This window comes from Capra hircus, chromosome 13 (genome assembly GCF_001704415.2).
Source record: "Capra hircus breed San Clemente chromosome 13, ASM170441v1, whole genome shotgun sequence".
NCBI lineage: Eukaryota > Metazoa > Chordata > Mammalia > Artiodactyla > Bovidae > Capra > Capra hircus.
Window position 1 is genome coordinate 71,395,009 of NC_030820.1, and position 23,845 is coordinate 71,418,853.

At 46.6% G+C, this 23,845-nt stretch overlaps 1 protein-coding gene across 6 annotated transcripts in view; it reads right to left on the reverse strand.

Annotated features, from left to right (window-relative positions):
* Positions 1–22,047, reverse strand: part of PTPRT (protein tyrosine phosphatase, receptor type T) — a 1,156,023-nt gene extending 1,133,976 nt beyond the window's left edge. For 4 of the 6 annotated variants that reach the window (XM_018057889.1, XM_018057886.1, XM_018057888.1 and 1 more), the window contains exon 1: positions 21,790–21,924. In XM_018057889.1, the coding sequence (XP_017913378.1) occupies positions 21,790–21,877 (88 nt within the window). In that variant the 5' untranslated portion in view covers positions 21,878–21,924. Of the gene's footprint in view, positions 1–21,789 lie in introns of all 6 variants that reach the window. The other 2 variants (XM_018057887.1, XM_005688694.3) reach the window with 1 other exon arrangement.

Sequence of the window (23,845 nt, forward strand, 5' to 3'; positions counted from 1 at the left end):
GTGTGCGGAGAACAGGGAACCTTCCTACACTGCTGGTGGGGATGTAAACTGGTGCAACCACCATGGAAAACAATAAGGGGTTTCCTTTAAAAACTAAAAATAGAGACCCACTGTATGATCCAGAAATCCCATTCCTGGGCATGTATCCCCCCAAAATGAAAACTCTTAATTTGAAAAGATGCATGCATCCCACGGTTCATCACAGAACTGCTTACAACTGCCAAGATATGGAAGCAAGGTAAACGTCCAGAGACAAATGAGTAGATAAAGATGCGGGATGTGTGTGTGTGTACACATACAGTGGAATACTACTCACCCATAAAAAGAATGAAATCTTGCCATTTGCGGCAACATGGATGGACCTGGAGATTACCATACTAAGTGAAGCCAGACAGACAAACAGCATGTGATAGCATTTACATGTGGAGTCTAAAATATGACACAAATGAGCTTATTTACAAACAGAAACAGACTCACAGAGAGAGAAGACTTGCGGTTGCCCTGACGGGGAGGGCAAGTGGAGGGGGGATAGACTGGGAGTTTGGGGTTACCAAATGCAAACTATTACACATACGTATAACTGAATCACTCCACTACACACCAGGAACTAACACAACATTATGTATCAACTATACTTAAGTAAAATTTTTTTAAAAAACTGAATGCTGCCAACAACTACATGAGCTTAGAAAGAGATCCTTCACAGTCAAGTCTTCAGATGAGATCACAGCCCTAGCTGTCTGGATGGCAGCCTCATGAGAGGCCCTGAGCCAGAAGACCCAGCCCAGCCATGTCCAGACTCCTGACCCACAAAAACTGAGATAACCAATGTCATTGTCAGTGGCCGAAGTGGTTTAGTAAGTGTTGTTTTCAGTGGCTAACTTTGTGCCAATTTTTTAGGCAGCAATAGTTAAACATAGGGTTTCACTTCAATTTGAATTTTTCAAGTCATCCTAATTCAGAAGTCACATGCTTTTGACTCTTCATACGCCTCTTACTGCATTGTGCTAGGCTTTCAAATTTAAAAGAACAGATTAGACACTGATTTCTTCCAAAGAACCACTACATTAAACAAATCTTGATCTGTTTCCTCCAAAGAGACATCATTTACTCATTGGAAAAGACCTCGATGCTGGGAAAGATTGAAGGCAGGAGGAGAAGGGGAAGACAGAGGATGCGGTGGTTGGACAGCATCACTGACTCAATGGACACGAGTTTGAGCAAACTCCAGGAGATGGTGAAGGACAGGGAAGCCTGGCATGCTGCAGTCCATGGGATCACAAAGAGTCAGACAAGACTGAATGACTGAACAACCACCACCACCACGTCTTTGGTGACAAAGAAGAAAATCAAACCATGGCATGGCCACCTCTGGGTCTAGGAGGAACCAATGACATCACTCAGCCTGGCCTGCCTCACATCAGGAATGGAGTGAGATGGCTCTGAGCCCCAGGCCTCCCGGATCATTTGGATAGAATCGGCATCAGGGGAAGCCAGAGGTGGGGTATTATACCTTCAGTGGTCACTGTCTCATTGTTTTTCATCAAAACCTCTTTCCATAACAATTTTTCTCATGCTAGCATGAATTTCTTACACCAAATGTTATTTTTAACTAAGAGCCTCAGGCTGTAAACTTGCTCCCCTGAAGAGTCAGGTCAAGCAAATTCAGAGGAGTCAAGAGGAAAAGCAGCAGCATACTCCTCCAAGGAAACGTCACATGCCCTGCTCCTCTGGCCCCTGGCCTCCAGATGCTATGAAGAGAGGCCCTTTGGCCCCTCCTCTCTCCCTCTTTTTACCAATCCTCTTCGTGCATTTCCTCCTACCTGACCATCCCCTTCTCCATCCCCTCCCATGATGCCTTCATTCCAGCTGCTCCTAAGATGTTCCTTTATAATATCAGAACTTTCCAGACACTCAAGGTTTGCTCTTTAACTCAACGTACTAAATACTGAAACCCAAGGTTCATTAGGCAGAGGACATCATGCTAACCACCACAGCAGACACTTAAAGAGCTGTGTCTGCAAAGGCTTTAAAAATATTCTGTAAAATTCCCTTCCCTCCCACGTGGGAGAATAGGGCCGTGGTGTACACCTCAGGTTCACAATCTAAACAGCTGGGGGGGGGGGGGGGGGGTTTCAAGCCCTGCCCCGGGCTTCAGTACCTGTGTGACCTTGGGTTGGTCCTTTGTTACATCTAAGATTCAACCTCTTCACTACAAAAGAGTGATTGCACCTAAGAGCAAAGATTGAAGTGGAATGATAACACCTGAAAATACTGCAGAAAATACTGTAAAAATAGAATCACTTGGATTAAAGAAAACAATTTAGCCTCTTCTTATAACTCAAGGTGAGCCGTTAAAAGGTCAGTTATTGTGTTCAGAACCCACACCTATTTCTTCCTTCTGACATGATAATGGTCATGACTGTCAGAGAATCTTGAGGAAAGCATAAGGTACAGCCTTCGGGGCCTTCAGAGAGTAACATGCTCTGTCCACGTGCTACTGCGCCAGCTTCTGAGTTTATTGCGATCTCACGGCTGCCCCTTATAGTTCTGCTGCTCCTCTCTAGCAATCAGGCCGTCATTCCCTCTACTAAGCGCCACGGCAAGCATGTAACCCTGCAGCAGCCAGCCTCCTTCCTTCGAAACTCTCTGGGGTCTGGGGTCGGAATCATACAGATTTGCTAGAATGTGCGTAAAGGAAGAGCTACAGCCACCGGATGACAGCCTGGAGGCGTTCCCTTAGAGAAAAGACCAGAGCTGTGTGGGTGTATAGCATCTATTGGGCAGCCCAGAGATGTCTTAGCGTCTTTCCAAAATCTTGACTGCATACTAGAAGATGAGCCTTCTAAACAGTAGGATTTCAGAGACGAAAGGAGTTTTACACAATACCTGCTGTTCGGTTACCATACTTAGGACCTCACTTGATGCCGACTATGTGCATAGCTTCCCTGGTGGCTTGGCTGGTAAAGAATCCTCCTGTAATGCAGGAGACCTGGGTTCGATCCCTGGGTTGGGACGATCCCCTGGAGAAGGGGATGGCTACCCACTCTGGTATTCTGGCCTGGAGAATTCCACAGATTGTATAGTCCATGGGGTCACAAAGAGTCAGACACGACTGAGCAACTCTCACTACGTGCACAGACAGAATCTGCACATCTAAATTTCAACAGCAATGAGACCATGGAGCTATGTGATATACAAAAGAAATTCCCATTTAACAATGATAATTCTCATATTATTTATTTGCCATTTTACATGTTATTTCATATGAGACTAAGAGTCTAAGGAGATAGGTACTATCATTCCTCATTTTGAGATAAAGATATTTAAGGCTCCAAGAGGCTAACTAATTTGCCCAAGGACGTACAGCAAGTAAGCAAGATGACTCAGGATCTCAGGCAATCTGAGCCCATAGCCAATCCAGACAGGATTGAGAGTATCTCCAAAGATTGTTGTGAGTTCAAGTCACATGATCAGTTTTTCCTAATGAAGAACAGTAAACTCTAAAATCCACCCCTTAGACTGAGATTTATCACAATTTATACAGGAATTACCAATTCTCGAAAAAATTCTTAGAAACCAGGTATTTTATACGCATTATCTCAAATGGTCACAGCTGCCCCTGTCAGGGTAGAATTATATCCTATTGATGATGGATGGGGGAATCTAGGCTCAGAGAGGTACAGTTACTCACCCAAGGACACACAGCCATTAAGTGGCAAAAGGTGAGGTTTCAATTCAGGTCTTTCTGACTTAAATGCCTATACTCTCTCCATGTTGAGTGACTCAAGATGAAACATATTTCAAGGCAAACAATTCTTTTATAATGTAATCAATCTTTGCAATTCAGTAGATTTCTCCGAATCTTTTACAGCTCTGAAATTAAAACAACACTGGCCTAGAAGTGAACACAGCTTGACTGAAAGCTGGGTTTGGCCAGTTAACAGCGTTGTGAACAACAAGGTCCTACTGTATATAGCATAAAGAACTATATTCAATATCCTGTGATAAACCATAATGAAAAAGAATATATATAACTGAGTCACTTTGCTGTATAGCAGAAATTAACACTATTGTAAACCAACTATACTTCCATAAAACTAAAAACAGCTACGTGATTTTGGGTATGTCACATAATCTCATTAAGACAGCATTCCTTTATAGTGATCCAACTTCACAGAGCCTTTATGAAGATAAATAAAAGAATGTGTGATGGATTTCCCCTGGCACACAGAGGGTGTTTTAAATATTCTTTCTTTAATTCATCAATTATTATTTTCCTTTTAAAAAAAAATAGGATTGCAGGTTGAGATTTCAAATTGACAGATTTAAGATAAACTAGCAATTATTATATAAGACAGAACATAGAATCTTCACATTAAAATTAAAACTGCTGAAAGTGATCTATGAAACCACTTCCTATCCATTTATTCACCAACACTGAGTGCCATGTATAGGAACTGTCCTGGGCATGGGAGATCAGTAGCGAAAAGAACAAAGTCCTGACCCTTGTGGAGAGATAATTCTAACAGAAAAGAGTTAGGACGTCCGTGGGGGTCCAGTGGTTAAGAATCTGCCTGTCAATGCAGGGGACACGGGTTCAGATCCCTGGTCCGGGAAGATTCCACATGCTGTGGATCAGCTAAGCCCATGCTCTCGAGTCCCTGTCCCACAACAGAAGCAGCCACCACAATGAGAAGCCCACGTTCAGCAGCTAGAGAGTAGCCCCCGCTCTCAGCAGCTAAAGAAAGAGCATGCACAGCAATGAATACACACCACAGCCAAAAAAAAAGGCAGGTGGGAAAAAGAGAGTCAGAAAATAAACACATAAATAAGTAAAAGACTATTTAAAAGGAACAAGTGCTATGAAGAGAGATGGCAAAACTCTCTCTCATTTGGCTGAGATGGAAACTGCACTCCAAACCAGAGAAGGAACTTAACTAGCCAAAGACCCCACATAAAATGAATGGTATATCTCTGCTCCCTAGACCAGCAGTTCTCAAATTTTCACATGTATCAGAGTCATCTGGAGGGCACAGATTACCCACCCCAGAGTTTATGATTTAGCAGGTCTGAGGTGGGTCCCCAAAATTTGCATTTATAAAGTTTCCAGGTGATGTTGCTGGTCCAGGGAGCACACTTTGAGAACCACTGCCACTGAGGACTACAGCCCTACCAGAGAGCAGTGAGGCAGGCAGAGAGGAGGATAAACACCCCAAGCCCTCTCCTCCAGCCTCAAAATCCCCTGCCAGTGCTCCCCATCTGCTGAACACAATCAGAACCAGAGGGCAAAGGACTCTCCCTCCAGGAATTCAGAGCAGCACACAAAAGGGCTCTATTAACATAAATCCCTCCCACTGCTCCTTTGCAAATTAAAAGGTACCAATAACCTCCCACCATTCCTAGGCTCCAGAAGTCTCAGGACCCCTTGCGGGTTCCCTTTACCCCAACCATGTAGTCCCTTCGTTGGAAGTCTCACAAGACAGTGCAGTCGGATTCTGTTTCCTGTCAGGATCCAGAAGATATACCAGGAGACCCCAGACAGCTCCTCTAATGGTGATATTTTCAGAAACTGACAAAAGCTATTTTATTTCTTCCTATAGTAACATCTATGAAATGCAGGTCAAATATATAATCTTATTTTATTCTGCTACATAAATAAGAATTGTGCATGCAACTTGCAGGAACCTGCACAGCATATGCAATGAGGCCACTCTGAACGGAGCTGTGTGGCATGCGATGGGCATCTGAGTGACCAACTCATTTTGGTCTGCCTGGTTTCAGCACGGAAGGTTCCACATCCTGGGAAACACCTCTGTCCTGGACAAACCAGGACAACTGTTCACTCTCGCCCTATACTCTGTGCTCCACGGAGCTCCAGCAATAGCATCACCACCAAGAATAGCTGGCATTTACCCAGCAACTTCCATGAGCCTGGCTAAGTATTTTATTAGGGACATCACCTCCTTGATTTCTCACAACTACCCTACAAGAAAGTTACTGTGATTACCCTCATTTCACAGATGATAAAATTGAGGCTCAGAGGGCTCAAATAACCTGCTCAAGGTCATACAGCCTATAAGTAACACATCACTGACTTGACCCCCACATAGTCTGAGATCAGAGCCTGCGCTTTTAACAGCTATTGTTCCCTTCATGATAGAGCAGATGGGTCCACCTGCCTCAGACCTGATTCCACGTGAAAAACAGCCAAGAACTACCCAAAGTTCATGTTAGGGATTAAGCTCAAAACTGCAGTCACAAGAGTAGAAACTGAGAGGAGATTTACATATTCTTTATTGCAGGTCACACAATGAAAAACTCAATAGGGAGGTATTTGGTACTTTTGGAAAATTTGAGATAAAATTACACAGACCTTTATATTTCAAAGGGCTTCACTGGTGGCGCAGTAGTAAAGAATCTGTCAGGAGACCCAGGTTTGATCCCGGGGATCAGGAAGATGGAGAAGGGAAAGGCTACCCAATCCAGTATTCTTGCCTGGAGAATTCCACGGACAGAGGAGCCTAGTGGGCTACAGTCCATGGGGTCTCAAAGAGCCAGACATGACTGAGCAACTAACACTTTCATTATATTTTAGAACCAAAGTCTTGCTGCAAAACCTGTGACATTCAACAGCTGCTGGTGCAAACTCAACAGCAGTCCCACCTGATAGCCTAGGCTCAGCCACTCATTTCTAAAACTCAAATTATATGCCTCTGTCTTAAATCCACAGGGTGACTATCCTGTGGTTTAAATAAATTCAGTCAACTATGTCCAACCAAAACGTGTTTTCCTAAAATACTATGTTTGCTGGAGACCCAGAGGTCCAAAGACCATAGCTGAAGATGAACCCTTCATCCCATCTAAGTGCCTGAGGTGCTCAAGCACCTTCAGCAGCTGAGCCCCCAGTGTACAATCAGCCACATCAAAGGACCTAACTTTTGTTCCAGGACAAGTGAGGGTCCTATGAATTACCCTCCTTTGAGACTGGTATGGTTGGAGACTTACTTGGGGGTGAGATGGGGCATCTTTCTTAGGAACACAGCCCCTCTTCCCCACGCATTTACAGACCTGAGAGTCTTCTAAAATTCAACATCATGTGTTTAAGGACTTGGGACTTGGAAATGAGATGACTGCATGTGTGACTGTGGCCAAACCCTTTAATCCATAAAACCATTCTCTTATCTAATATACGGGATTGTTGTGCCTGCTTCATGAGGTCATCATGAGAATTCAATGGAGTCTTAGAACTCCCCGGCAGGAATTCTCATTGAAAATTCTGAAGGAAGGCTTTCCACCCAGGAATTTCAAATGGGACCTAAACTTTCCCCCTAAGGATGAATTTAGCACGGCACCCAACACAATGTAAGCCAGAGAGAAAGCAGGAAGCCGTGGCTAAGAAGGCAGATTTCAGGCTCAAATTGCTCAAGTTCAAGCCTTGGCTCTACCACTCACTAAAACTGTGTAACCTTCGTAGCTTAACCACTCTGTTCCTCATTTTTGATGATAACTGTATCCACTTCATAGGACTGTTATGAAGACTCTATAAGTGACAATTAGCAAAAAGCCTTTGAAAAATATCTGGTTCATTTTAAGTTCTTAAGGACACAACAGAGTTAGTTTTCCTTTTTTGGTAGTCATTTCCTCTCTTGTATTTGTTCCCCTGAGGTTCAGTTTGAATACTTCATGCTCTGCAGATATACCCCAGTGCACCTGTGATTTTCATAACTTTGAAATCTGGCTCCCTATTATTATTCCTCTATCATCCATCATCTCACCAAATGACTTGTCATCTCCTTGTATTTCCTGCTTTCCATTCCAACATGAGCCAAATGCTCTGCTTCTCTGTACACTCCTTTGGGTTTAGAAATTTTCATCCCAGGAGAGTGAAAATTCCCTCTGTCATATTTTAATCTGGACTAATGGAGTCGCCCTTTGAAATGAACAATCCAGGGAAACTGATTCTTTTTGTTTCACCTCCAGACCCTGGGGGTTTCACAATTTCTTCCTTCAGAACAGACTATGGATGGTATCGAATAACAAAACTGATTCATCAGGAAAGGGTAGATTTTTAATATTTTAACCTCCATCAAAGATCTCAAATGATTTGATTTTCTGGGGAAACAATCAAAATCCTAAAGTCAAAGACTAGAACTGCAGCTCTTAAGAAACACAGACGTCATCTGGCCATTTTAGAGATGGGAAAACTGTGCCCAGGTTCACAGCATTTCTAAACATTGAAAAGATTCTGCAGTCTTATTCCTCTAGGAGAAATGTGCCTTCCACAGCCTTCAAGAATCTCTGTAATTCCTCCATGGAGTTCCCAGGGGAGAGAAGGGGGTGTGGAAAGTGGCCAGATGATGACACCTAAGAAGCCCTCCTCCATAGGGGCCCCCATCACTCAAGCTCCAGGGCCTCCCTGCATCTGCAACGCAATTCTCTGCCTTGTTTCTTCCAACCAGAGGCTGGGGTCTTAGACTTCCCTGTAGGATTCCTCATTACAGACTCTGAAAGAAGGCTTTCCATACAGAAAATAAAACCTCAATTTGTTTTGAAAGAATGATTGAGAAACAGTACATATATTTAAAAATCCCTATAATTTGCAACAAATCTTAAATTATAAGGGTATCGCTTTTTAAGGAAATAATTTAAATGCAGAAACATTACAAAGAGAAGTGTAATTAACACCTATATTCTTCTCTATCAAGAATTATCAAACGATTGTAACAAATTTTTAAGTGCATTCTCCATTTCAAATGAAACAGAATATCACAAATTAAGGCCAAAATGCCCTTTATGTAACCATCTCAATTCCATTTCTCTATATACTTATTTTGCAAAGGGCAGCCTTCCATCTTGCTTCTTACACTAACATGAACATACAGGGTGTTATCAGTAATACAACATTCAACTGTTACATCCATAAAATAGGCTCTCTTTTTTCTTCCTACAGAAAAGGATGTGGCCTTGCAGATGCTGAGTTTGCTCCATGAACCAGAAGAACATATCTGTAAATATTTGTAAATATCTCTTAATAGATGCTCATATTTTTAGTAAAAAATCTTCCAAGATCTTATATGCAGTGGCACAGCAAAATTCTGCCTGCTTCTGTGTATAGACAGGATTCTGCCAGTGTTGAAGGTGTCAGTAGCAGACAGGTACTCCATGAGGGGAACCAAGAGGCCAGAAAAAGTCAGGCCAAGACACTACATCTGCTTCATCTCTGTGTGGTCACCTCCCTTCCATGAGACCCTGCATCTCTGGTTAAACAAATCAGGAATTCATGGAAGTTTGGAGCACAAACAAGGTCTCTGCGAGATAACCTCTAATCCATTCTGACTCTGCCATTGGTGTCAGAAGTGGGACAGGCATGCCTCACTCACTGTCATGGCCAGCTTTCAGTCACAGATCAGAATGCCAAGGTAGGAAACAGTAAGTAAAATACGCCTGCAACATGAGAGTCTTCGTGAGAGGAGCTGAGCCAAGTGAAAATTATTCACTGTTCTGCCTCCAATCATTTGGACCCTGCATATAAAAAAAGATGGCTGAGCCAAGAGCAATGAGCTCAAGGCATAATTCCTAGAAGCTTCTGTATGAGCCAAAACAGTAGCCAGAACTAAGAATTTTCTCCAAAGGGAGTTCAGACCCCAAAAGGAGGAAATGTCAGATTTGAGCCAAAACGTACAGATCACAAAGGGAGGACCCCCACTCAGACATCTGAAAAGATAGGCTGGTATGAGGGAAGTACCAAGATACCTAGAGCTCCACGTGGAACAGATCATCAGCAATTCTAGGGGGACAAATGACAGCTGCTGAGGTTTTGGAGTTAAGAGAAAATGAGAATGGAATTGAGAAATGCTTCAGGACTTGCTAAATTCTCAGGTAAAAGTAATAACAATGTGATTCTGCATACAAGTGAATTTAAATGTATGCTGAACATTTTATGGGTGAGAAGACATAAAGATTATAAAGTAAGAAAGTTCTGACATCATCAACCTTCACTAAAAGAGTGACCAGTACAGAGAGAGGTCCCAAGTTATACTAAGAAATTCTGTTTTAATGTAAACCTGTGGCCGATTCATGTTGATGTATGGCAAAAACCATCACAATATTGTAAAGTAATTATCCACCAATTAAAATAAATAGATTAATATTTTAAAAACAAATATCATAGGTTAAAAAAAATTTGTTTTAAAATACACATACATCTTTACACACAATAGTGACCTTGAAACTCTGGGATTCGTTCAGGTTAACTAAACACCAAAAATTGTGTTCAAGGGGTCAAGTCCCAGGAGTAATGTTCTACTTGGAATACATGTCCTCTGTACAGAAAATTTAAGACTTAATTGAAATGGAAAATTTGCAACAATAAGTACATCCTCCAAGAAAGTTTTTTAAACTTCTGTTTGAAGCAAGAGTGGTATGGAGTTCAGTTAAGGTGTTTGCATGTTTGAGTTGAGCATCTGAGCAGTTGGAAACTGTAAGTTTCCTTTTGCCAGGAGGTTCCACAGTTCCTCCATAAATCCAATTTAAAGGGCCTCAAGACAATGCAACTAAAGTGTTAGAGAGCTGCCCTCTGTTCTGTTCTAGACAATTGTGTTTAGAGGAAGATAACTATCCTAAACTGGAGCCAGCCGAGGTACAGGAAAGAGGCTGGCCGTGCTCCTAGACTCTGACTATAACTGATCATTCCTCCCACTCCACCCCTCCCCAGTCCTGGTTTGAGACATGTTTCGGAGAAGGCAATGGCAACCCACTCCAGTACTCTTGCCTGGAAAATTCCACGGACGGAGGAGCCTGGTAGACTGTCATCCATGGGGTCACGAAGAGTTGGACACTTACTGAGCGACTTCACTTTCACTTTTCACTTTCATGCATTGGAGAAGGAAATGGCAACCCACTCCAGTGTTCTTGCTTGAAGAATCCCAGGGATGGTGGAGCCTGGTGGGCTGCCATCTGTGTGTGGGGTCGCACAGAGTCAGACACGACTGAAGCGACTTAGCAGCACCAGCAGCAGCAGCAGAATCTTCTTTAAAGTCTTTGTTCTGAAGTTTCCGAGCTAAAAACCATTACCCCAACCCAGTGTACACATTTCCTGTAATAAGAAGGTAAAAGGATAATGTAAAAGGTAAAGAGAGGATAAACAGAAAATATCTGGCAGGTGAAAGAAAAAATAACGGTTAAAATATCAGAGCTCTGGATCTGGAAATAGGAGAGAGACTAGATATGGAAACAGCTCTGAACTCAAAGCTGGTCTAGTGGAGCAGAATAAGATCCTTGACCCAGTCCTGCATGTAGAGCTGTGCAAGCTTCACAGAGCCACGTGCAGCAGCCTCACTTAGACACCAAAGACAAGTGTGCCTCCCACCTCCTTCACAGCAGGAGGGGTGCCTGGCACCTAACCTTGCACAGTCTGACTCAGCAGGACTGAGGATGACAATGAATAAATGAGAAACTGCTCAAAAATCCAAGCCCCTGAAAGTAGAAGCCAGACAAGCAGTTCCCCAAGGCAGATGAAGGGCAAATTCGAGGCATCTTGGTTTCCTCCTTCCTCAAGGTCACCTTGCAGAGGTAAGTCCAGAAGGGCCTGGAGTTGGGCATTGTAAACCAGTGACCCTCCCACCTACTTACTTATAGACAACTGCCTAGACAAGCACAATGGGGACTTTTGGAACCACCACTCCCAACACCAAGCAAATAGGTAATGTGTGAAAACAGGTACATTTCTGGAGCACATCCCCATCAGGAGCTCTAATGTCTGGTCAGCCCATCCAGATTTCACAAAACCATCCTTCCTGGAAGATTTCATGGGCCCCATCCACGTGTGAGTGCTAAGTCTGATGCTACGGACAGTAGCCCGCCAGGCTCCTCTGCCCGTGGGATTCTCCAGGCAAGAACACAGGAGTGGGTTGCCATTTCCTCCTCCAGGGGATCTTCCTGACCCAAGGATCGAGCCTGCGTCTCTTAAGTCTCCTGGGTTGGCAAGCAGGTTCTTTACCACCAGCATCACCAAAATACTGAGTAATGTTCTTCTGTAATGACTGTACTACTGCCTCAGCAACCAAATCTAAAAGTTCAGGCAGGACATGTTTTGATCCATATGATAATTTGTATATTTACATTAAGCTTTTCAATCACTGCCAACTCAATTCTCAATTTTAGCCTGTGAAAATTAAAAGGAAAAAAACTGTCTAAAAATAGGTCCAAAAGGCCTAAAATATTAAGTACTAAATTTTTTACTGAGTATCCATATGCAATAAAACTAACAAACTTCAGCTAAATTTGATTAATACCCTAACCTACTGTTTCCTATTAACTGGGTCTTGCGGAGCCTACACACTAGTGTGATCATTTTATAGTCTTACAAAAACACAGTACTTCAACTTTTAGGGTAAGGTTTGAAAATTTTTCTGATGAATCTTCATATTAATTCATTTTTAATAATGACTTTCATAATTTTTTTAAGATTTAAGTCAATTGTGAGACAATAAATCTCTTTACTCAAAGTCCTTTAGAGAGTAAAACCTTGACACTGAACTGACTCTGGCGCCCAAAATAATAAAAAGAATGAAAAGAGATGAACACACTTTAAAAGTGATGTTTGTATTTTTCTCCAAGCACCGAAATTTCCTATACCACAGGTCATTTATTTGAGGTTCCTGTGGCTGAGCTCCTAACGTGGTTCTGAAAGATCTTCCATTGCTGGGAGTCAAGACCTTAGGTGTTCCCTCCCCTTGAGGGTGAGCTGAATCCAGTGACTTGACTTGAACATGGCAACAGTGATGGATGTCACTTCCGAAATGAGGTTGCAAAGACTGACTTCCAGCTTGCTCTTACTCTCCCCCACCCCCTCAGCATCTCACTCTGGTGAAGGCAGGTACCATGCTGTGATGGAGAAGTCCATGTAGCAAGGAGCCCAGATGGTCTCCCTCCAGCTCATGAAGAACTGAGGCCCTCAAGTCCAAGAGCCATGAGTAACTGAATCCTCCAAACAACCCTGTGAGTGATCTCAGGAGCGGACCCTTCCCCATTTGAGCCCAGGTGATGAAGACTGCTGGAAGAAATGTCAATAACCTCAGATGTGCAGATGACACCACCCTTATGGCAGAAAGTGAAGAGGAACTAAAAAGCCTCTTGATGAAAGTAAAAGAGGAGAGGGAAAAAGTTGGCTTAAAGCTCAACATTCAGAAAACATTCAGAAGATCATGGCATCTGGTCCCATCACTTCATGGGAAATAGATGGGGAAACAGTGGAAACAGTGTCAGACTTCATTCTGGGGGCTCCAAAATCACTGCAGATGGTGACTGCAGCCATGAAATTAAAAGACGCTTACTCCTTGGAAGGAAAGTTATGACCCACCTAGAAAGCATATTTAAAAGCAGAGACATTACTTTGCCAACAAAGGTCCGTCTAGTCAAAGCTATGGTTTTTCCTGTGGTCATGTATGGATGTGAGAGTTGGACTGTGAAGAAAGCCGAGTGCCGAAGAATTGATGCTTTTGAACTGTGGTGTTGGAGAAGACTCTTGAGATTCCCTTGGACTGCAAAGGAGATCCAACCAGTCCATTCTAAAGGAGATCAGTCCTGGGTGTTCTTTGGAAGAAATGATGCTAAAGCTAAAACTCCAGTACTTTGGCCACCTGATGCGAAGAGTTGACTCATTGGAAAAGACTCTGATGCTGGGAGGGATTGAGGGCAGGAGGAGAAGGGGACGACAGAGGATGAGATGGCTGGATGGCATCAGTGACTCGATGAACATGAGTTTGAGTGAACTCCAGGAGATGGTGATGGACAGGGAGGCCTGGCGTGCTGTGATTCATGGGGTTGCAAAGAGTTGGACACGACTGAGCGACTGAACTGAACTGAAGTGATGACAGACCCAGCCACTATCCTGACTGCAGCCTGGGGCCCAGAGCACTCAGCTGGGCCACTCAGAGTCCTGATTCAGAGAAACGGTGAGACGATAAAGTCACTAAGTCTCGAGGGATAACCGATTACGCAGCGACAGACAACTCACCAAGCTGCCTTAGGGTTAGACTGGATTTCCGTTTTTCCTCTTAGAAAGCTGGTGCCCAAAAAACACAAACAGTGAGCATCGCCTGGACCCACGCCCTTAAGGGCTGATTCCAACATGCTTAAGAAAAGAAGAAACGGTGGCATCAGTGTCGAGGCGATGCTCCAGGCAAGCACATACTACGACAATGCCCAAATTATCTTTAATTAATATATTTGCATGATCTAATCAACTTACCAAAAAAACACAAAGAGATAAATGGTCATAGAGGCATGCTGTTTAAAAATGGCTTTCTTAAATGGTAACAATGACCCTATATGCAAGACAGCAAAAGAGACACAGATGTAAAGAACAGACTTTTGGACTCTGTGGGAGAAGGCAAGGGTGGGATGATTTGAGAGAATAGCATTGAAACTTTTTTTATATTACCATATGTGAAATAGATTGCCAGTCCAGCTTCGATGCATGAGACAGGGTGCCCAGGGCTGGTGCACTGGGATGACCCTGAGGGGATGGGATGGGGAGGCAGGTGGGAGGGGGGTTCAGGATGGCGGACACATGTACACTCATGGCTGATTCATGTCAATGTATGGCAAAAACCACTACAATATTGTAAAGTAATTGGCCTCCCATTAAAATAAATAAACTTTTTTTAATGTCTTTTTCTCTCCCTAACATTAGCAACAGCTCTTGTTTTATTCAGTTTTCTTCCAGTGGACAAATAAAACACCACAATGGGCAGCTCAGGCTCTGACATCTCCACCAAAAGGGACCAGGTCTCTTTGGAAGAAATGACTGATTGGATGTTTGAAACAGAAAACCTGGAGGTGAGCCTGAAGTTCCTCGTTGTCACAGAAAAGTCAGGATGCTGTCAAAGATGTCTGAAAATGGAGAAGACGGAATTGGTTTAAAGGGGCTCCCATTGACCTACTTGATGCCAACTGAGCAGCTGAGAAAGGCATAATTATAGTCCATTAAAGCTAATCCAGACCATCCAAGGCCGCCCGTTCATGAGGATCAAACCTGTAAGCAGTCTTTAAAGCATTCTCCCTGCTGATGTTGAATCCATGAATTCATGCTTGGTTCCAAAGACACAAATACATGACCCTTAAACAGATGAATAATAACCATCCCCTGAGAGTTAGAAAAGGACCAAAACAAATGGGCTTGTCGTCTCATGACTGGCTTTGGAACCACTGGGATAAATGGGAATAAAGCAAAGTCAGGGTGATCTGAGAGGAACAGGATTTCCAGGGTCTTGGGAAGCTGGAGCCGGGAACGTGGGTGGCATTCCCCTGGATGCAGTCACGTTGCCCAGCATGTCTGAGGTTAATAGATACCTTAAGAGCAGCACAGGGTCTGCCGGAGGCACATTCTCTGGGGTGTTTACAGAAATCCCCCAAAGGCAGAAAAATGCAAGGATGGAACTTTTTTCTCACCCCTAAAAACTATCCATCCTGTTAGGAAACTAAGAAGCCAAAACCATGTTGTATCTGCCCCCGAGCAGGAGGCTTCCCAATTTCTATATCCTTGGCTTAATGAGAAAGATATCGGATGAATGGTCTATTCCCTCCCCTTCCACCACCAATCCAAAGCCTACCAAAACACTCCAGGCCCAAAGCATTCACATTCTCAAATGTAACAGACATTGCCAAATGAGCACTCAGAAAAGCTGTGTCAATATTCACTACTCAACAATGAACAAAGCCACCTAATTGTTCCGATCCTCGTCAACACGTGATAGTCTTAAACTTTTTCATTTTTGCCAAACTGATGAGAGGGAAGAAAAGTTAGCTCACTGATTTATTAATCCACAGCCTAAAGGAAGTGGGGGGAACAACCACAAATAAAGGCTTGCAGAAAACGAATGCACCAAACTGTTTTGGAGACTGGCAAGGCTTCCCAGGTGGCACAGAGACTGGCAAGCCTTCCCAGGTGGCGCTAGTGCTAAAGAACCTGCCTGCCAATGCGGGAGACGTAGGAGACATGGGTTCAATCCCTGCGTCGGGAAGATCCCCTGGTCAGGAGGGCGTGGCAACCCATTCCAGTCTTGGCAACCCACTCCAGTCTTCTTGCCTGGAGAATCCCAAGGACAGAGGAGCCTCGCGGGCTACAGCCCACAGGGTCTCACAGAGTCAGACACAACTGCAGCGACTTAGCATGCACACACACGTGAAAGGCTCAAGCAAGAGTGATGCCATTTACTAGGTGCCTATTTCATGCCAGGAACCGAGCTTGACAATAAACAGGAGTTATCTTTGGCTCTTGCAGCACCAGGGCACTAGTGGACCCCACTCACAGACGCAAAGATAGGTTCAGAACAGTGCAGTAACTTACCGAGTTCACATCACAAGCCAGGAGCTGGGAGTTGAGGGTCACTCAACCATCAGCACCTCCCAGTTTTCAAATCTTTCCATCACTCTAAAATGCGCTCTCATGCCCACCCGCGACAGATCTCCGCTCCATTGCCCAGCCCCCGGCAACTACTGTTCTGCCTTCTGTCTCCACAGAGTTGTCTTTTCTGAATATTTAATGTAATATGTAATCTTTTGCATCTGGCTTCTTTTGTTCAATGTAATGTTTTCTGAGGTTCATCCAATGCTGCAGCCTAGTATCAACAGCTGACTCCTTTTTCTTGCTAGTAGTAACCCACTGGATGGATTCACCAGTTGAGGGACATCTGGAATGTCCCCAGCTCTTGGCGACCATGAAGAACACTGCTACGAACATTCGCGTACGTGTCTGTGTTGACATATGTTTTCATCTCTGTTGGGTACATTCCTAGAAGCGGAATGGCTGGATCCTATGGCACGTGTATGTTTAACTTTTCAAAGAAACTGCCAAACTGCTTACTGAAGTGGCGTCACCATTTTTTTTTTTACCAACTCCCCACCCCATCCAGTCTGAAATGAAAATTGTAAGCTAAATATTCAAGAAATTGGAAATACTTTCTAACTCTTCCCCTCATGTACCAGTGAATGTGTGTGTGTGTCAGACAGACTTTGGCAGTTTGACTCCAGGGTGAAAAATTAAGTCTAACGCTGTGGACTCACTTCCATGGATCAGTCACCCATCGATGGTAGATCTGGTTGGGACTTCGGAGCAGCCTTCACCTGGGCAAACAGTAATACCTAGGATACCCCCAAGGGAAATAGTGCTGATATTTTGAAATAAAACCAGCCAAAAGGATCACCATTTCTCCTCACCTTTTCACACTCTGCCTTTTTGACACATTAATTCCCATTTTTCACAGCTGACTTCTGGCAGGTCTCTTGGGATCTATGCCTTGCGTCCTCACTACATCCCTCTTTCTTTTTTAGCACCAGTAACTCTTACCGATAGATAATAAATAATTCTTATCATGGTCATTTCTGCCTCTTCCAGGCAAATTAGAGTGTCCAGCAAGGCCACCTCTGAGGCCGAAGGCCATCACCCCCACTGGTCACCCTGTCCGACCTGCACACACCACCAGGGATCCCCTGTCTCTTTGGCTGCCTCTGATTGCTCTTAATCCATAAAATACCTGCGGCGTTCTTCCTCTCCAAACCAATTTGAATCCACTTTATAAGATTTCACAAGACACTCTAACTGCTTTCTAATATCTACATGGGTACTGCCTCCCAGCCCCAATTCTGTAATGTGCCTGCAAATGCTATTACACCTGTCAGGCATGGTTTGTTTTCAATAATCTCATAGGTTTTTATTTCTTGGAATGCCACAGCCCTCTGTGTGTTTACTTAGTCTTTGCTTATTTGTCAAGTGCACGAAGCATCTTTCTCCCCACTGCCCCAGAGTGCCAAGCACTTGATTTCTAGGTTAGGTAAGAGATAGAAACAGATCAGGAGGCAGAGCCCGAAGGCAAGGAAGACGGTGTGTGTTGGGGGGGGGGGGCGGGGGGTGGTAGGAAGGGAGAGGAGACAGTTGCCTGTTACATCGTGCAAATACTTGGTTTTCTATCTGTTCTCATTTACAAGATGTGTGCTTGGAAACAAACAAGCCTATCTTTGAATGGCCAAATGTATTAGTAACACCTGTTTCATTCCAAATCTCTTTCTAAAAGTGGCTGCAGAGAATCAAGAACCTCCCCCTCCCCCCGCAAAAAAAAAAAAAAAAAGGAAAACTAAAAATCATTACCGAAACTCAGCTAATTTTCAGTTCATAACTGAGCTTAACACTGGTATCCCCTTGGCCTGTGTACATACACCAATGCCAGGGCAAGTAAGAGAAGAGGCGCCCCTGCAGTACAAAGCAGTACAATGCACTCACTCTGCGTGTATCGTCTTCTCTGGTCTTGACAAAATCCAGCAAAGCAGCTATGTTCATTCTCACCCGACAAATGAGGAGCTGGGGATTCAAGGAGTAAATAAAGGACTTGCCCACAACTGGCACAGTTAGAAAGAGGCAGGAGCAGAATTCAAACTGAGGACTTAAGACTCCAAAGCTCATACTCTTTTTTTTTTTTTTTGGGGGGGGGGGGCTCAATCAGGCTGCCTCCTGAGTTAAACTTCTCACACACACACCATAGTTGCCATGAGATTCTACCATCTCTTCAACACCATAAATAAATATGTATCAGGGACCCACCACCTATATGGCACTGCTCTTGTTTCCACAGCAACACGCTGCCAGAGTGTCATGGGAGTATCCCGTGTTCAAAAGAATGACACCGTAATGTCCTGTGGCCGTGGCTCTGAAAGGTGACAGTTAACACTACTACAGAGGACGCCGTCTCAGTTGGCAGTCTGCAGCCGGCAGGAGCTGTGCTGGGGCTAGGCAAGAAGAAAAGGACAGGAGAAAGGCAGTGGGTTGCAGCCCAAGACAGTGGTCTGCTTTCGCTACGAACATGCTTGCGGTTGTTGCTGAAACAATCCAAGCCAGGTTTGCGCGTTAATTGTTCTTTTATTGGGAAACAAATCAAGCAATCCAGGAGAGAAAGTCAAATTTGACTGTACTGCTAACAGCTCCCCAGAGGTAATGATTATCGAGGTAAATGACTACATCGCTAACAACTGCCATCGCAAGTCAGCCCCTCTCAGATCCATTCTTGCTCTCAGTGTACAGATGCCAAAACCCACTAGTGCATAAATGAATGATGCCCTCATCCACTTGTTTTAACTGTCTCCTTCTTTCCTCATCCCAAACCATGTTTTTGCCACAGTTTTCAGAGGCTGATTTTAAATGCTTTTTTTTTTTTTTTAACCATCATTCCTTACAAACATCATCCTGGCTCATAAAACACATCTCACAAGAAAGAAGAAGGGAAGTTGCCTTTTGATGACAAGCTTTCACCACTGACTTTTGGACACCGTGACCAACATGTTACAGCAAAGCATATCACCCCAACTGTGTACTTGGATGTAAGCTTACAAACGGAAATTGTTTTTGAGACTGGGACTTTCCAGATAAAAAGACTATGCAGAGCACACCATTGGGTTTTTAAACATATTATTTACGCAAACTTGCCAAAAGTTTTAAATCAGATTCTTTCGAAGAAATCAAACTGAGTCATATTTATGCTACATTGGATATCAAAATGTCTCCAAGTAGAAATAAAGTATGAAGAGAAGTCCGTTTTTAAAAGTCAACATTTGCAGCATTCCTGAATCTACAAGTGCAGCTGTTAGAAACCTGGGGAAAACAATTAACTTAAATGGACCAGTTAGCATTGAACCAGAGAGACAAGATACCACGGAAAATTCCCATTTTTACAAATGAGTGAGGCTCAGAATGCATCAAATCTCCAACACAAGCTAATCCCCTCTCGTTTAAGGAGTCCTTGGAACAAACGCAGCCACTTGCTAAGTATAAGCTACACTGCGTCTGCAGTGAAGCCCACTCTGCTCAGGAAAAATCAAAAGAAACAAGGTTCCTTAAGAGCAGATTTCTTCCCAAACTGTACTCCAGGATTGCTTTTCTTTCCCCAGTGTTCCGAAGAGCAAACAAAGAAAAGGTGCTTGCTCCTCACACTTCTCTAAATGTTTTAACAAAAGGCTGCTGAATAAACACATTACTCATTTAAAAACTGAAAAGAAGTTCTATTCCGGAGATGAAAGCAACTAGATTTGCATTTTAACAGTTGTGGGCGAGCGCCACCTGGCGGGAGCATCTGGAAGCGGCCTGCTTCCAGCATCCGGCAGCTTCCCAAGCCCGGACGGTTTTTACCGCACGCTGCCCAAGAACGCTGCGAGACCCGTGGAGGAATATTTTTGATACTGATTCTCGCGGAGGGAACGTGAGTATCACTCACGGGTGGCAGGCCGCCCAGGCCCTGGAGGATAGTGAAATGTAAGTCATGAGTGATGTTTGGTCCCCAGTAATGCCCCCAAGCACCCTCCTTCCTTCCCTGACCTAGCACACCTAACACAGATTCGAAACGAGGAAAACAGAATTGCGCACCATCTTCAGAATGATGTGTGGCTGTCCCTCTTCCCTTACTGGCTAAGCCAACCTTTCAGCTTCACACACCTCAAAAGAAGTGTCCTAGTCACCTAACTTCCCAGCCACGAAGCAGGCTGCCCCCCTTCGCGTAAGTCCCATAATCAGTTTCCATTTTGGAGTAAGGAAGACCCCAGTGCATTTCCCATGGAAGGTCACTCCAGCGGCTCTTACCCTCGGAAGCAGCCTATTTAAGGAGATTACACTGCCCACGGTTTCTTTCTCTTTCTCCTCGCTTTCAGCGTGATAATAGACGGGCACCGCTGTTAGTCAATTCAAAACGCATCTTATCCTAAGTCCCACCTGCTCATCTCTGCCTGCCCCTGTGATCCCGGCAGTCTCCCCTCTGCGTGATCACACCTGAGCTCATTGGTGCTAGGAAACTTCAAAATGATCCCAAACTTGGAGGCATACCTGCACCACTTCCTCCCTTCCCTCCTTCCCCCACCGCCTACTCTCTGGGGGGTTCAGGGCTGGAAGCTGCCCCCGGTGGGGGCTGGGATGTGTGCGACCCCACCCAGCCCGGGTCCTGCAGGCCTCAGATACATGTCAACTTGCCCTTAGGAGCACGCCAGGGCAATCCCCCACACACATTAGGGCAACTACGTCTATTCGCCTCCTTCCCACGGTCAAGCCCAAATACGAGTCCCCCAAACTTTTCTGGAGCAGACACGCTCACAGGTCAAAGCCGCGACACCGAAAGGGCCTTAATGGGGGCGCCCGTTTACTTGGGATGGAAACCACCGGGTAGGAAGGAGGGCTCGCCGCCTCAGCCTTGAACACGAACACCCCCGCGGTGCTTTCAGGGGCGTAAGGACAAGCTCAGGGGCGCAGCGTGGTTAGAGCGAGTCTGGAGCCGCCTGGATCTCCCGAGTGAAAAGAAACGCCACCTCCCTGGCAGCCTCGGCCTGCTAGCAACCAGTCCTCCCCACGAAAAGCGCGCGCTGCCCAGGAAGCTGCGGGGAGAGGACGCTCCCCCCGCCACCACCCCAGGCGTCGATGCCGCTTCTCATCTCGCCGCCCCAAACACTCGAGTGACAGATTCCGACAAGTGGGAGGCGGCGAGCGGAAATATTCTCCGCGGCCGCAGAAAGTTACTCGAGCCCGGGGACCGGCAGGAAAGTAAAGCGGTGCACTTGACCGAACGCGGCCGGCCGAGGGACGCCGGGAGCCGGGCACGCTGGCCCGGACGCGCCTGGACGCGGCAGCCCGCTTGCTGCAGGCGGGGACCCGGGCTCCGGCAACCCCCTCGAGCCCGCACAACTTTCTCCGCCCGGGACCCAGCGGCGGACGCCGGGATGCGCCGGAGAGGGAGCGGGGATCGGGGGCGCACTCACCTGCGGCGCTCTGCGCCCGGGCGCCGGGCAGCGGCGGCAGCTGCAGCCGCAGGAGCAGGCTGAAGGCGAGCGCGGCGAGGTTCGCCATCCGTGCGGCAGCGGCTCAGCCCCTTCCCGCGGGGGCCGGGGCCGGGACTGGGGCGGGCGCGGGGCGGCCCCGCATCGCCGGCGCGGCCGCAGGCGGTGCGCGCCGCTGGGCTCCGGGAGCCGGCGCCGCTGCGCTCGAAGCCGAGGCGCGGCGCGAACTGAGGCGGGAGGCTGGGCGGGGGCGGGACGCGGGGCGGGGGGCGGTGTCCCCGGAGTCCTAACGCCGCCGCCGCCGCCCGCCCGCCCGGCGCTCCGCCTCGGCCGCGCACACACCCTCGCGCGCACGCCCGCGCCTCGCACACGCCCGCGCCCGGCCCACGCCGGCTCCCCGCGCACCCTCGGCCGGCCGGCCGGCTCAGGGCCGCTCTCTCGCACAGTCACGCGCCTACACTCAGCGCCCCCGCACCCACGCGCCCCGCGGGGTCCTCTCCTCTTCGCCCGGAGCCGAGCCACCGCGTGCACCGTCTGCCTGGCTGGGGCGCAGGTATCGGGGTGCGATGGCGGGGAGGGAGAGGGGGAGCTGCCGTTTGAACTCGGAGTGGGCGAACAGGTGAGTGGGGGACGGGTGCTAGTGGGGGAAGGCCGAGGGCAGCCGTCTGGACTCGGGACGGGGAGCCAGGTGAATGGGGGTGATGGGAGGGGGCTCTGCCCTAAACAGGAGCAGGTGTCCACTAGCGAGGGTCTCCGGCACGCCCTAAGATGAGAATTTCATGTAAGAGTCGTCACCGCACCACAGGCACACATATAGATACGCGCGCGCGCACGCACACACACACACACACTCTTCTGGGTGCATCGGTGCACCGCAGTCGTCCCCCACCCACCTCATCAGCCTCCCAGGCACCCCTCTTATTCACCCACACCTCCCTCTTGTCGCTACCCCCAACTTGGGAGGGGAGTGAAGACTGGCCGTGAGGCATCCCAGCCTCTCGCTGCCTTTGCCTTTCCCCTTTTGCCTGAGCCAGAACCCTGAAGCTTTTTCCTATTTCTTCCCGGTCTGAACAAAGACCCGATTGAGGCTGAAAGCCTAAAACCATCGATCAGAGTCCGGTCTGTCCCTTGCAGCCCACGGGCAGCGACTCTGCCCTCCTGGGATCAGGGGATCTCATGGAAGAGACCAGGTGCCCCTTGGTCCTGGCTGGGGGGCTTGGGCTATAAAAGCCAGAAGAAGGGTCTCTGGGCAAAGCTCAAGGGATTCACACTCTGAACCTGACCAGTCCCCTAACCCCTACCCCATCCCCAGCCTCAGCTTTGTTAGGATTCCAAAGATGGGATTGGACAGACTGTTGGGGAGAAATACAAAAGTCAGGCATGGCGGGGGCTCTGGATTGAGTTGCTATGGCAGAGAACACAGTGTCTCTCCCCTGTACCCTAGTTCCCACTAGATGCAGTGGGACACTTGCCTTGGATGGAGACCCGTTAACTCCCCCCACACTGCACTGTCCTGCCACTCCTGTCTGGCTCCCGCACCACCTTCAAACGGTGAAGGGCTTAGACTAGCCTTGTGGACTAGCCAGTGCTCATCTAGGCGGAGGCCCGGGAGTGGACCAGCTGCTTCAGAGATTCTTTATAATTCTATAGATTTCGACAGGGCACTAAGCCATGTGCCCTGCTGTGCTAATTTCTAGGGGCACAGAGGTGACTGGCTCTCAGGACAGCTGGGTTGGGAAGATCCCTTCTGCTCAGAGCTAAACAGCTGGCTACAGCGTCCATCAAACCCTCATCCAAGGTTTGTCTCAGGCAGAGGAGTTGTTAGCAAGGCCTGACCCAGGCCCATGACCTGTGACTCTGGACATGGCTGATCCTAGGGCCTGACCCGGGAAGCAGGAAATTTCTAAGCCACTAGGGAGCTTCTGATTTCTTATAACTTGTCCTGCTCCCTTTGGCTCCTCTTCAAGCCCTGTCTCAAACTTTCTGGAAAAGCACAAAATGCATGTCTCAATAGTGTCTTCAGAGCACAAGCCCTCCC